This window comes from Lutra lutra, chromosome 5 (assembly GCF_902655055.1).
Source record: "Lutra lutra chromosome 5, mLutLut1.2, whole genome shotgun sequence".
Taxonomy (NCBI): domain Eukaryota; kingdom Metazoa; phylum Chordata; class Mammalia; order Carnivora; family Mustelidae; genus Lutra; species Lutra lutra.
Window position 1 is genome coordinate 100662398 of NC_062282.1, and position 15512 is coordinate 100677909.

General features: G+C 33.9%; 1 protein-coding gene across 1 annotated transcript in view; it reads left to right on the forward strand.

Annotated features, from left to right (window-relative positions):
* The window catches only part of FCHO2 (FCH and mu domain containing endocytic adaptor 2), a 169438-nt gene that overhangs the window by 111730 nt on the left and 42196 nt on the right, over nucleotides 1-15512 (forward strand). Inside the window, exons 11-13 of the mRNA XM_047729321.1 lie at nucleotides 13379-13436; nucleotides 13709-13884; nucleotides 15271-15282. Coding sequence (XP_047585277.1) covers nucleotides 13379-13436; nucleotides 13709-13884; nucleotides 15271-15282 — 246 coding nt within the window. The remainder of the gene's footprint in view (nucleotides 1-13378; nucleotides 13437-13708; nucleotides 13885-15270; nucleotides 15283-15512) is intronic.

The window sequence follows — 15512 nt, forward strand, 5'->3', positions numbered from 1 at the left end:
TTTTTTTTAATTTAATTTTATTTTTTTTAAAGATTTTATTTATTTATTTGACAGAGAGAAATCACAAGTACGCAGAGAGGCAGGCAGAGAGAGAGGAGGAAGCAGGCCCTGCTGAGCAGAAAACCCGATGTGGGGCTCGAACCCAGGACCTGGGATCATGACCTGAGCCGAAGGCAGCGGCTTAACCCACTGAGCCACCCAGGCGCCCCAGCCTCCCTGTTTAAATAGATGATTTTCATAGTATGAAACCTAGGAGAGGCCTGCTATTTTTGTCAAATTTTATGTATCTCACTTTGTGAGCTACTGGAAGTAATTTGAAAACAATCTTCTATTTTTTCCTTCCAACATTTATTTAAGAATTTGGAGAAAAGGTTTGCTATTGTGTATAAGGTTCTTATTGGAGAAGTCAGAGGCTCTGGTCCCTAGACTTTTTTTTCTTTAAGAGAGGGCTGAGGCAGGGAGGGTTAGAGGGGGAGAAAGAAAGAATTTTGTTTTTCCTTTCAAGATTTTATTTAAATTCAAGTTCTCATATAGTGTAATATTAGTTTCAGGAGTAGAATTTAGTGATTCATCAGTTGCAGGTAACACCCAGTGCACATTACATCAACTGCCTTCCTTAATGTCTATCCCCCAGTTACCCTATCCCACCACTCCCTCCCCTCCAGGGCCTGGGTGGCTCAGTCACTTAAACATCTGCCTTGAGCTCAGGTGATGATTCTGGGGTCCTGGGATTGAACCCCACTTGGGGCTTATGCCCCCTGCTTATGCTCTCTCTTTCTCTCTCATTCTCTCAAATAAAGTCTTAAAGAAAGAGTCTCTTATGGTTTGCTTCCCTCTCTGTCTTTATCTTATTTTTCTATGTTCATCTGTTTTGTTTCTTAAATTCCACGCAAGAGTGAAATCATACGGTATTCATCTTTCTCTGACTGACTGAATTCACTTAGAACGATACACTCTGTTTCCAGGAGAGAGAGAAACTTTTTTTTTTTTTTTTTAAGATTTATATGACAGATATCACAAGTAGGCAGAGAGGCAGGAAGAGAGAGAGGAGGAAGCAGGCTCCCCGCTGAGCAGAGAGCCCCATGTGGGGCTCGATCCCAGGACCCTGGGATCATGATCTAAGCCGAAGGCAGAGGCTTTAACCCACTGAGCCAACCAGGCACCCCGAGAGAGAGAATCTTAAGCAGGCTCCACAGCCCGTGTGGAGCCCAATGCTGGGCAAGATCTCATGACCCTAAGATCATGACCTGAGCTGAAATCAAGAGTGGGACACTTAACCAACTGAGCCACCCACATGCCCTGGTGTCTAGACTTCTTACAGTTCCTAACTTCTTATAGTTCCTGTAAACAGTTATTTAAGTTCTCTGTACTTCAGCTTTCTTGGTTGTAAAATGTGGATAGTTGGGGCACCTGGGTGGCACTTCAGATCATGATCTGAGGGTTGTGAGATGAAACCCTGCTTCAGGCTCCGTGCTCAGCTTGAGATTCCCTTCTTCTCCCCCTGGCTTGTACTCTGTCTCTCAAATAAGTAACTAAACTTAAAAAAAAAAAGTGTAGATAGTAAATAATACTCTGTAAGAATAAAATGTATTTGATTTTTAAAATATAGGGGCGCCTGGGTGGCTCAGTGGGTTAAGCCTCTGCCTTCGGCTCAGGTCATGATCTCAGGGTCCTGGGATCAAGCCCGCATGGGGCACTCTGCTCAGCAGGGAGCCTGCTTCCTCCTCTGTCTCTGCCTGCCTCTCTGCCTACTTGTGATCTGTCTGTCAAAAAATAAATAAAATCTTAAAAAAAATAAAATATAACATGCTATACAAATGTATGATTTAGGGAATTAATTTTGCATGAAATTTTAGATGTTCTAAAACATCTGAATTATAATCCTCGCTATAGTATTTAGTAGCTGTATAACATTGAGTTAAAAAAACAAAAAACTACCCTTCAGTTTCCTCATCTATACAGTAAGGAGTTATCTTAGGTATGCTCTGCCTGTCCGAGTAAACAGCTAAGCTTTAAATGCTGAATTCCATCAACAATCAATAGCACGACTGATCTCTAAAAAATAAATTTGTCATGCAAGAAGAGGAGGAAGAATTAGACAAAACAAAGATGATCTTTGTTTCACATTTATGGTAGAATCAACTTAAAGCAGTGTTTAAAGATATATTATATCTTTTAATATAATATATTATATTAAAAAGATATAATTTGGGCAAAAGAATACCATATGTTTTCTGTATTTACTGTTAATGGATCTGTTCTTTTTTTTTTTTTTAAACAACACATTTATATTTTGTGACCTTCCACACAGGAAACATGACTTGGCCTGCATTTATAACAGTCTAATTTAGTAAATAATATACTTTCTTTGAAGTTTTAAGATATCTCCAAATGCTTATTTGTCTGAGGTAACTTAGGGGAGACTTAGAGGAAAAGAGAATTTTGTTGATCAAGTGAATGTTTTATAACCTTTTGGTGCATAGCAGGCCATATTAAATTAAGAAAAGACTAAACAGATTGTGACTCTGATTTAAATGTTAGGGTTGAGCAGTTGATACTTTTATTTCTTTATCCAAATTTCGTATTGACAGAAGCAAATCATGTGTCAAGATATAAGAGATATTCATAAATTTAATATATTTATCAGCAACAATTATGTTTCTGTAACAGTATATATTTATTTCAAGGTATAAAACCAAGGAAAAGAAAGACTTTTGGTTTACCAGGGATAATTAAAAAGGAAAAGGATGCAGAGTCTGTGTAAGTATATTACATATTGTCAAAATCCTCTGTTATTAAGAATAAGACTGTTGTTTTGAATTTGAGAAGAAAAAATTCCATCAGAAATAACTCAAAGTATGTATGTCTAAGGTTTAAAAAATACATTTTTCTAAGTAATGTACTACCTCCTCTGGCTTTAGATAAAAATATTAACTTCTCTTATTTTAAAATTTTAAGATGAAAGCTCTAGTGTCTTGAAATTGAAACTTTAAAGCTACCCTTTCTATAAAACATACATGCATATTTAAAAAACAGAAGTGCAGAGGAAACTAAAAATTCTTCTATATCTTAATGCCAAAGAATAAAACCCATGGTCAACAATTTAATGAAAATTCTTTCTAGACAACTCTAAACATATAGGCATATGTGTACACATAAATAGAAAACAGGGGAGAGCAAAGGCACTAACATGTTTTAAACATTTATACTAGGTCATCAATTTTAGATGGGGGATGGACTATAAATATGATTTATGTATTTTTTAAATTAAGTTAATATACACAGAATATAATTTGCATACAATAAATTCAACTAGTATTGGGTAAGTGAAGTTTTCTACATTGGCTATGAGTTAGAACTATGTGGAAAATTAAAATAGATGTATTTATGCCAGGCCCCACCTCAGGCCAATTAAACCAGATTCTCAGGCGTGAGGCCAAGCATAATTCTTGTTTGGTTTGGTTTTAAGCAATCTGTGTGATTCCTAACATATGCCTGGGGTTGAGAATCTCTAAGAACTATGATTTGCAAGAGACAAACTGGAATCTTTCTGTAATTACTCAACCTTATATATATGACAGGATGCTAATCAAATCTTAAATGATTTGTTGGCCATGTGACACTAGGTGAAAATTTGTCTAAAATCCCTGCTCTCTAGCATAATTAGCAGAGCTGTCATAGGCATTCATATTTTCAGTATAAGAGAACAGTTTGTGCTTTGGGTATTCTTACCTTCTGCCTAGTTAGATTCTTTTTGAGTTTCTCAGTGTGTCTAAGTCTATTTCTTCCTTTCTCCCAAGTTTTACTTGGTTAACAAATTAAGACCAATTACAGAGTAATTTTTATTTGTAGTTACCATCTCATCTACAAATGTCTTTTCAGCATTTATGAAGGGGGTATTTTGTTAAAGAGATGGAATCTAATCTTTTTTATAACATTGGAAATACTTATGGAAATCTAAACAGTTGATTTGTAAGTGAAATTATAAATGTAGCCAGTTCATCTGTGGGTGTATTATAAAAAAGGCCTTAAATTCAAATATTTTTATAATGTATGGTTTTCACAGCTGTCCATTCAGGCAGCGTGGAATATTTTTGCATATTCTGTGTTTTTAAAATAGTTTTTCATGATCAGTAATTTCCCAGTACCAAGATTAGGCCACTCGGATATTGGAATGGTTTTTACAAACACTGAGAAGACCAGAGCCAAAAACCAGTGCTTAAACAACTGCACCATGATTGCTTTCTTTCAACACTTGGAGGCAGGAAAAATGTTAAAACCGCTTTGTTTGAAATGCCTGAGGCTCTTGGCATGCTTCTTCCAGTAGCCTGAAGGCTTTGAAATGCCAGCAGTTGTGGAAGACGGGGTCCTGCTCAGAGCTTGCTCAGGGCTTGCTTTTCCTTGGGGCTTCAACTGCAGGTCTCATTGAAGCCCACTGTGAAAGCAAACAGATGAGTGCTTTGACACAGACTGGTGAGCTCTGGCTGAAAGCCAGAGAATAAACCATATGAAACTTTGACACTTTTATATTTAAAGTATATCTTTTAAAAAAAAAGAAGGAAGTAGAAGTGCTCCAATATCTTAAATTATTTGATTCTGTAGAGGGATTGAATTTTTTCTTATGGTGCCTTTTCTGGAACATATCCTTAGAGTATGCATAGGAATGTATCAGTAATAAGGAAGCTCTTTTTCAAAACTTGGAATTTTGAGTGACATTTAAGTGGCTATAAAGATACAAGAGGCTTACATTTACCCTCTTTGGTGCTTCCATTTGGATTAAGAGCAGTGTAGTCATCGTTTTTTTCATTATTTCAGTCTGTTCCATCCTGTCTTTCTTTAACTAAATTCTTCAATTTGTAGATTTTTTTTCTGGTTTGTGCTTTAGTCTTTGGGTAGAGATGACCTGTTTATCCTATATAAATTTAGTACATTTTATTACTGTTCATTGGACTCTCAAGGTATACCTAATATGCGTGTTTTCAGTCTCTTATTAAAGTGGTGGATTCTGATACTATATATGCATTAACTGTCTCAGGCCACTGAATATGTAAATAATCCAAATGCCTTTTAAGTGTTCATTCTAATTTTTGTTAGTGAATTTGTTTAACAGTATGTATATACAAATCCTTCTAACCTTATTTCTAATGGCCTCGATGTCTTTATGGGTTTAGGTCTTTATTTGGTTGATAAAGTTGGTCTACTTTATGTTTTAATTTTACATTCAAAGCACTTCTTTTCTAGCTTATATACAAATTAATATTTATCAGTTAAATGATAAAATACCAGTTTTATATATTAGACTTAGATTTTTTAAGCGGAATTCTGACTACTTATTTAACATATTTGGAGAAAAATGGTTTGGCCTCTATATATATATGCTAGCTATGGATATTACTTCAAATGAAACTGAAGTTTTTAACAAGAATAATTGTAAAATGTTATTTAAAAACCAGTAGCAATCCTTGTAGGACTGGCAGCTTCCTTTATATGATTCATGTGTATATTTATGAAAAAGAAGTGCTTTTGAAGTACAAGTTTTTAAAATACTTGCAAGCTGTGTAAGTTTTATTTGCCATGTATTGTGGATATTGGATTGCCTTCTTTTGAACTTTAAAATCATTTGGTATATTTTAATCCTCATGATTTGATTTTTCTAAATATCTTTGTAAAGTTTAAATAAAAGTTATGTTTAAATAACAAGGTAAACACATTCAGTATACTAGAATTATAGTTCTAATAGTTGATTGTTTCTAATATTTTGTTTATTTTTAATAGGGAATGCCCTGATGCAGATTCACTTGTAAGTTGATTTTACTTTGATATAAACCATCCATATTAACTATTTTCATTAGGAAATAACCAGCATATTTGGGTTGAGTTGTTAACAAGTCTTTCCAAGAAAAATACTAACCAGCTTACTGTAAATTCACTATTAAAATTATTTTACAGGTGCATTTTTGGCTTTATATTACTAGATGCTTTCCTATTAAATAGAAAGTAGTTCTACCTTTGTACCTTTGTAAAGTACATTTTACTTTTAAAATTTGAGTGGTACTATACCATATTGCCTTTTCTTGGGAAATATGCCAGATCTCAGATCTGTATACTTTATTTTAAAATGTGATGCTCTTAGTAATGTGTTCCTCATCATTAAAATGTTATTTTTATCTATTCAAGTATTTGAGTTTTAATAGATTACCAGTTTAAAAAAATACAACAATCATGGTCAGTATTTTTCTGTGCTTTTTGCTTGTAGAACTTTCACTTATATTTTTATTTAAATATATTTCTTTGTATATAATTGAGGAAGGCATTAAATGGAGCTCCAAATAAGTTACAGTGGGAGAATAGATTTACAAAATAGTCTAATATATAAACAGACACATTTTTCAAATTGTTCATTAGACTGGTTATGTTGCTAAGTGTAGTAGAGTCAAGCTGTCTGTCTCCTTTGCTTGTTCTTGCTTATATAATTACTGTTTCTTTCAGTCCCACATTATTTTAATCTTTTACAGCATAATGGTGTATCAGGATAAAGATTTTGTGAAATAGTGTGTTTTATGTAACTTAAATAAAACCTAGTATTTACTGTAAATTAAGAAAATTATGGTTTGTTAATAAGTGTAAAGTGAAAGTAGAGAATTAGATTTCTAGTGAGCTCTAGGGTTAAAATTATCCAGTGTTTTAGAATTACATTTAATTTACCAATTGTCTGTTTTGATACTCTTGGCTTACTAATTAATGAAAAAGTTAACAGATGTGTTCGACATATACTTCAGTATTCATCATGCATTTCATTTTGGAATTATGCGTAGCATTTATTTGATGATTGCAGTATTGAATTAAATACTTTAATACTTCTTGTTTATATATACTCCCTTAAATATAACATCTGTAATCCTCTTCAGCTCATTGATACTATTCTATAATGATCAATATTAACCAAGTTTGAACTTTAAGTCAGAAGAATTAGAAAAAGAATTAGAAAAGAACTTTTAAAGAGGATGCATAAGGCTAATGCCATATAAGAAATTATTGATAAATTTGTGTAGAAAGAAAACATCTAAAATTACAAAAAATAGAAGAATTTGATTCAGTGAAGATAAATTGGCAGAGTATATTTGCAAGACATGTAATAAGGGGCTACTTTACTTTGTAGAGTTTACATAAATCATTATCAAAGGTGAGCAATGTCCCAGTAGAAAAAGGGCATTATAAAAATGGGCTATTTTTTGGGGCGTCTGGGTGGCTCAGTGGGTTAAAGCCTCTGCCTTCGGCTTAGGTCATGATCCCAGAGTCCTGGGATCAAGCCCCACATCGGGCTCTCTGCTTAGTGGGGAGCCTGCTTCCTGCTCCCCTGCCTCTGCCTGCCTCTCTGCCTACTTGTGATCTCTGTCTGTCAAATAAATGGATGGAATCTTTAAAAAAAAAAAAGGGAAAAAAACAGGCTATTTTTCATAAAAAGAAATAGAAGTGGTAAATAACCATAAGAAATGTTGTTCAGAATAGTAGTCTCATTCTGATGCAAATTAGAATGAAATTCCTATATTTACCTATCATATTGGCAAAGGTTTTGGTATATTGGTAGGAATGTAAATTGATATGATCTGTCTTATATGTAGTTTGGCAGTGTCTTCTCAAATAAGAAATGCATGTTCTTTTTTTGACTCTCCAGTCCTACTGCTTGAGGTTTACTGTTACAGCTATATTCACAAACTATATGTATGTGATTGACCAAGGTAAATGCACACAGTAGTCATTCCCTCCCCCACCCCGCCCCTGAAGTTTCGCTTTCCATAGTTGGAGTTACTCATGGTCAGTCATGGTTCAGAAGCAGATGATCCTCCTTCTGATATATCATCAGAAGGTCATTAGTAGCCTGACACTATATCACAGTGCGTACTACATCATTCACCTCATGTCATCTCATCATATAGGTATTTTATTATATCACATCATCACAAGGGTGAGTATGGTAAAATAAGATATTTTGAGAGACCACATCCAGATAATTTTTTTTTAAAGATTTTATTTATTTATTTGACAGACAGAGATCACAAGTAGGCAGAGAGGCAGGCAGAGAGAGAGGGAGGAGGAAGCAGGCTCCCTGCGGAGCAGAGAGCCCGATGTGGGGCTCGACCCCAGGACCCTGGGATCATGACCTGAGCCGAAGGCAGAGGCTTTAACCCACTGAGCCATCCAGGCTCCCCTCCAGATAACTTTTTTTTGAAAGATTTTATTTATTTATTAGAGAGCTGGGGGAGGAACAGAGGGAGAGGGAGGAGCCTAGATGATGTGGGGCTCTGTTCCAGCACTCTGGGATCATGACCTGAGGCAAACCCAGGTGCTTAACCGACTGAGCCACCCAGGCACCCCATCACATAACTTTTATTATATATATTTTAAAGATTTTATTTATTTATTTGACAGAGATCACAAGTAGGCCAAGAGGCAGGCCGAGAGAGAGGAGGAAGCAGGCTCCCCGCTGAGCGGAGAGAGCCCAATGTGGGGCTCGATCCCAGGACCCTGGGATCATGACTTGAGCCGAAGGCAAAGGCTTTAACCCACTGAGCCACCCAGGCGCCCCCTATTACAGTATATTGTTATAACAGTTCTATTTATTATTACTTCTTATTACTAATCTCTTTTGTGCTTTAAAAAAAATCTCTTACCATGTCGAATTTATAAATTGAACTTTATCATAGATATGTATAGGAAAAAACATAGTGTATATAGGGATCATTATTATCCCTAGTTTCAGGCATCCACTGGGGTGTGGGAATGTATCCTCCCTGGGTAAGGGAGACTAGAAGGAGGAAGGGAGAAGTAGAAACAGATGTTTATTTCAGCATTGTTTATATTAACTCAAGATTGAAAACACCCATCAGAATGGACATTGGTTAAATAAATTATTAAACATTCACTGTAATAGTCTGATGTTTTAGAATTAGGTTACCCTGCCTGCTGATATGGAAAGAGCTTACTAAAGAAAAGCAAGTATCATATTTTAAGTAAATGCTGTTTTAAAAATATAAGTGGGTAGATATCTTTTTTTTTTTTTTTTTTTTTTTTTTTTTTTTTTAAAGAATGTGTTACCAGATATTTAATCTTAATTGTGGTTACCTTTGGGAAACAGGATTACAGTGGTTTTCTGCAGGGAGAAAAGGCTTTCAGTATTTGTTTTATTTATAGCCTATTATTATTTATTTATGGCCTATTTATATTTATATTTACCTTTTTTTATGGCTCGTCTTTATTTTTTTTTAAACATAGGCCTACGTGGGACTTGAACTCATGACCCTGAAATCAAGAGTTTCATGCTTTACTGACTCAGCCTGCCGGGCTCCTCTATGGCTAGTCTTAATAATTACTTAAAAAACATCCATAGTCTCCCTTGTGAGGGAAATTATCGCTCAATTTCTGTTCCTTTTTTAAACGGTCTATGTAATTTTGAGGGACTGTATCTTTTAAAGGTTGACCAAGTAAGTGTGAATTGCTCTTTTATTTAGTTTTAGCCAGTCTCCCCGTTGTAAACAGAGATTGAGGAATATTCCACTAACTAGAGAGCTCTCTCCAAGCCTGTTGTTTTAAATCACTACCACCACTATCCAAATCTGCCTTTTAAGATTATTAGGTGAAGTTAACTGTTTTCTTCATACTGCTTTGGCCTTATGTTTTGTTCTGGCAGTGTAGGATCTTTAAATAGAAATCATGGATTTAGTGGACAGAGGTGTAAATAGACATTGTGTAAGTTTTTATTAATATCAGTTTTCTATGAATAGTTTTAGCACTGAAAACCTAATATACTGAGTATCGTGATTTATTTTGAAGTAATCAATTTACAGCAAGTTTCAAAGATAGTACAGAGCAATCCAGTGTACCTTTCACCTGCTTTTGCCCAATAACTTCTTGGAGAAATACAGTATAGTATCACAACTGGGATGTTGACACTAATACAGTCAAAGAAGAATATTTCCATTATCACAAGGGTCTTCTGTGTGGATTATCCTTTTATAGCCATTTCTCTTCCATCACCACCCCTCTGGCAACTGCTCCTATTTTCTCTGTTGCTATAATATTATCATTTCAAGAATGTTATCTAAGTGGAACCCTATTAAAACCTTTTCAGATTGGCTTTTTTCATTCAGCATAATTCTTCATTTTCTTCTGGATTATTATGTGTATGAATAGTTGTTTGTTGAATAGTATTCCATGATATAGGTGCACTAAATTTTGCTGTAACCACTAACCTATTATAGGACATTTAGTTATTTCTAGTTTTTGGCTATTATATATAGGTTTTTGTATGGATACAGTATCCTTCTCTGACCCTGGTATAATTTTCTTTTTGAAGTCTGTTTTATTTAACAGAAGGATGGTCATTCTCTCTCTCACCAACCTTTTAAAAATGTTTACATGGTATATTTTAAAAATTATTTTCCTTTCAACCTACTTATGTTGTTATATATGAAGTGAGTTTCTTATATGCTATAGATAGCATCTAGTTGGGTCATGTTTTTAATCTCATCTTTCAGTCTGTCTTTTGTTACATTTGGACAGTTTCTACTTAACATAATTATTGACCTATCAGGGCCAAGTATGTCATTTTATTTTTTGTTTCCTGGTTTTGTTTTGTTTTGCTTTTCATTTTTTTTTCTTTTTCCTGTCTTCCCTGTGGGTTATTTGAACCTTTTTAAGAACTCCATTATGATCTATTTATAGTCTTTTTGGCATATAATTTTGTGTGACTTTCTAAATGGTTCCTCTAGTTCACTCTCTAGTACCTTCAGATAGTTTTTTTTGACCAGAGTTTATAGTTATAATCTTCAAGAGGTTGATCCATAAGCAGCTTATTCAGCCCCATAGAAAATGGCTCAGTATTATTTGAAATTATTACATTGAACTAAATAATACACTGTAAACAAATTTAAAAGTAGTATCAGCAAATCCTTAGAATTTCTAGGGACTTAAATATCTGGTATGTTTCTAGGGTACTGGGAATAAAAATCAAGTATTTTATAAAAACCTTAATTCTGAGGTGCCTGGGTGGCTCAGTTGGTTATAGCTGCTGCCTTCATCTCAGGTCATGATCCCAGAGTCCTGGGATCCAGTCCTGCATCAGACTCCTTGCTCGGTGGGGAACCTGCTTCTCTCTCTGCCTCTGCCTGCCACTCTGCCTGCTTGTGCGCTTGCTCTCTCTCTGACAAATAAGTTAATAAAATCTTTAAAAAAAACCCCAAAAAACCTCTATCAAAAATTTTTAAAAAGGAACCTTAATTCTGATGTTTAATGAATTCATATTTGGTAAAGTTTATTTTTTTAAGTATTTTTAAATATTATTTGCATATAAGCAAGCAATATATAGAACTCAAAGTACTCCAGTTCTAGGGATGTAACTATATACTTGTCATCTTTTTAATATATGGAATCTGCTCTTTACTATTAGATTTTCTTTTTTTTTTTTTTAAAGATTTTATTTATTTATTTGACAGAGAGAGATCACAGTAGGCAGAGAGGCAGGCAGAGAGAGAGAGAGGAGGAAGCAGGCTCCCCGCTGAGCAGAGAGCCCGATGGCGGGGCTCGATCTTGACCTGAGCCAAAGGCTGAGGCTTAACCCACTGAGCCACCTGGGCGCCCCACTATTAGATTTTCATTTCTAGATTTTAATCCAGCCTGTTAACTCACTGCTGGCTACAGTAGATTTTTTATTCAGATTGGAAGCTGTAACCATGTAAATGCTGTTTTAGTTCTCCTTGATTTTATGCTGTGCCTGTGAGATTATCCTTCATATTCCTTTTGCTGAGCTTTAGCGGGTGAATGGAGGAAGAACAGCACTTTACCAGTAGAAGAATATTGGCTCTCCAATTCCACTGATCACTTGGCATTTCTTGGTGATCTTTTTTTTTTTTTTTAACTTTTTGTAATTGTTTTATTCTTGTATTTTTTTGTAAGTTAGAAGTTATTTCTGGGACTCAGTCGGTTAAGCATCTGCCTTCAGCTCAGGTTATAATCTCAGGGCCCTGGGATTCAGCCCCACATTGGCCTCCCCACTGTGCGGGGCTGGGCGAGGTCTGCTTGTCCCTCTCCCTCTGCCTGTCCTCCACTTGCACGGTCTCTCTCTCTCAAATAAATAAAATCTTTAAAAAAAGAAGTTATTTCCAAATAAAAAAACGCTTGTATACCCTTAACTTTTTATTACATTTGCTGTAACAGTTGCATTCTTCTTACATGCATGTGTTTATGTATGCGTGTATAAGATTTTTTCTGATCCATTTCAGGGTAAGTTCTGTACATTATGGCCCTATATGCCTAACTACTTAAATGTGTATTTCCTAAAAATAGGAATATTCTCTTAACATAGCATCCTTTATCCATTCTACTTCATCATTATCCCTTGGAGGTACAATACAACTTCATTGTATTCTGATTTCTCCTTCCAGTGGCTCTTTCCCCCCATAAAGATAAGCAGATATCTGTGTTTTTAAATTTTCCCATCTTTCTTACTTCTAGGCTTTTTTCAGTTAGCAGTATTTCCTAGAAGTCATTTCATATGAGTTCAATAATTGAATAGTACTCTGTTTTCTCTGTGTACTATAGTTTATTCAAATATGCTTGGACATTTAGGTGCTTTCCAGAAATTTCGAATTATAATCTTTGGTGAATAAACTTGTTGCATATGTATGTTTAAATTGTTGTAAATTAAATTGGTGTATCTTCAAGGTAAATTTCTAGAAATTGAATTTCTGGGTGGAAGAGAAACACGTATCTGTTTTTGTTAGGTAATGGTAAATTTCTCTCTGTAGGGATTGTTCTATTTTGTACTTATATCAGCAAAGTATGACAGAACATTTTCCCACAGCTTTGCCAACAGAGTGTATTTTTGAGCTTCTGAATTTTTGCCTGTCTCCTGGGTGATAGACCATATTTTAGTGTATTTTAGTGTAGTTTTTAGTCATCTTTTTTTTTGTTCTGTATTTTTTATAAATATTTATGTTTATTTAACCTGTCAATCCTCTGATTTCATCATCTCTCATTTCCAGGCACATACAGTCTTGTGCTTTTATTTCTTCACTTTGAAGAATTGGGTGAAAATTTGGTTACAGAACTGCAGGTGTTCCTGCCTGAACACCTGTTCTCTTCCTTTTAGTGTTTCTGCCCTTTCATTTTGCAGTACTTTTCTCTTTCAGACAAGTGAATTACAGAGTGTGAGCTGAAGCTAACTTAACCAAAAAGATAGAACTTTCCCACTATTACTAATTTTATGAACCTGTTGTTGATAAATGATGTAGCTGCTGTAAAAGGTAAAGCTGTTTTGCTAATCTTTTATATTTCTGTAGTTGCAGCCCTCGTTACAGTCTTTTTCTTCTTTTTCCCATAGAACATTCCTGATGTAGATGAAGAAGGCTATAGTATAAAACCAGAAGCAAATCAGAATGATATCCTTTCATCATCTGGATATTCCTATATAAGTAGACAGTTTTAACACAATATTCTGTTGTTTAATAAAGACTTCAGTTTTTAACTATAATAAAATATTTTATTATAAAAGTTTTTCATTTGATGTGTTTTTACTAATGAAAGTTAGTAGTTCTATTTCTCTTAAAGTCCATCTGACCTCTTAAAAGTTTATATCCCTTTTTATAAACATGTGAAAAACTGGTTATGCATTAAGATAATTTAAAAACTAAATTCTTTAACTGATATTCACATACCAAAGAGAACCATTTCTACTCATCTAGTGATTCTGATTCTGAAGATGAAGAACCAAAGAAGTATCGGATACAGATCAAACCCATGCATCCAAATAACTCGCATCACACAATGGCTTCCTTGGATGAATTAAAAGTGTCCATAGGAAATATCACGCTCTCCCCAGCAATATCCGTAAGTAAGAAAATGAGCAAGTTCGTACTTTGTACATAGAAGCCTTTATTTATTTATTTTTTAACTCATCTGCTTGCATCTGGTTAATTTTAGCAATAGTTAACCATATTGGATAAGGAAATACTTTACAGTTTTTCTTCCTTTTTATTGAGGTATATAGTTCTGAATTTTTATATAGTCAAATAAACTTAAGTTTGGCTTAGTTTTGCTTCCCTTTGAAAGTTTTACAAGGAAACAAAAATCTATTTCTGCCATTTTATAAACAGTTTGTATGTTTGTATGTTTCAGAAATTCGAGCTGGCAGTATTAATCATTTCCTCATTTAATTTTAAAGATTTTCATGCATATTTTATGAACCTTATGTGAAAATGGGGATTCCATAAAGGATTTAAAGATTAAATTATATGTCTGCTGCTTTTGTAACTGCATTCGTTGTTTTCCCATATGTTTTATATAAAAAAAGGCAAATATAAGAATTCTTAGTGATTGTGGTTAATTCCTCAATTCTGACATGCCATACTTAACAGCTTTTGAGGGAGGAAAAAAAATAATCACGGCGAATATTTCCATTGATGTCATACTCTAAGGAGTGTGAAACTATGGGGAAAAAAGCATGTCCTAAAATGACAATTTAGTCTATCTGTACATGTTCATCATAACTGATATTAGACCTGTTCTGATAATGGAGAATAAAAGTTCTCCCCATTTTATATTGTTATTTAATATGTATTTTAGATAGCCTGTATGTATTTGGGAAAAAGTGTTTTTCTCTCAGTCATGTACTTTTAGCATTTAATTTTTTTTCTACCAAAAAGTTCTGAAGTGAGGTTTTATTCTGTCATTGCTATTTTAACACGAAGATTAGTGCCCAGATTATTATATATAATTATTTTAATATAGATATCATATTAATATATGTAAATGAAAAGAAGTTATGAAACCACTAAAAATTTTTATTGTGTAAGAGCATTAACTAATTTAAAAAATAAATGTAAATAAAACCCGATCCTAGGGGAATATATACCAAAACATTAAGCACCTAGCTCTGGGTAGTGAGATCATTAATGGTTTTAAATTTTGTCCTTTGTACTTCTCTCTCCCCCCTATTTTTTAAAAGATGGTGAACATACTAGTTTTGTACTGAGAAATAATGAGAAAATCTTAATCATTAATACTGGGTTTGAAAAGAGGATAGTTTGAGTATATTTTCTTGGCCAGTTTGCTTATCTAGCTCGTGTCCCCTAACAATGTTCTGCAGGTGTTTTAAGATATATAGATTTTAGGTGTGATTCAGAAGTGAATAGACAAATTATGAAACTAAGAAAATAAGATATGTTAAATTCTAAAATGGACACTGTTTTTCTTTTTCTTTCTATGTACAACTAGAGACATAGCCCAGTAAGTACAAGATTTTATATTTTTACCTACTGACTTAAAAAAAAATCCTTTCGATGTTTGAATGTTGATTTTTAAAGTATTTGTTTTAAATTGTTTAAATTAGTAGATTATAGTATCTTGCTGTAGGTGCCAACATTTTGATATTTTAAAACATTTTATTGAATGTTAAAAGTACGTGTATTAATCTTTTACTATAAAACACTGAAAGTTTTTTTAATGTGATTTTTGAG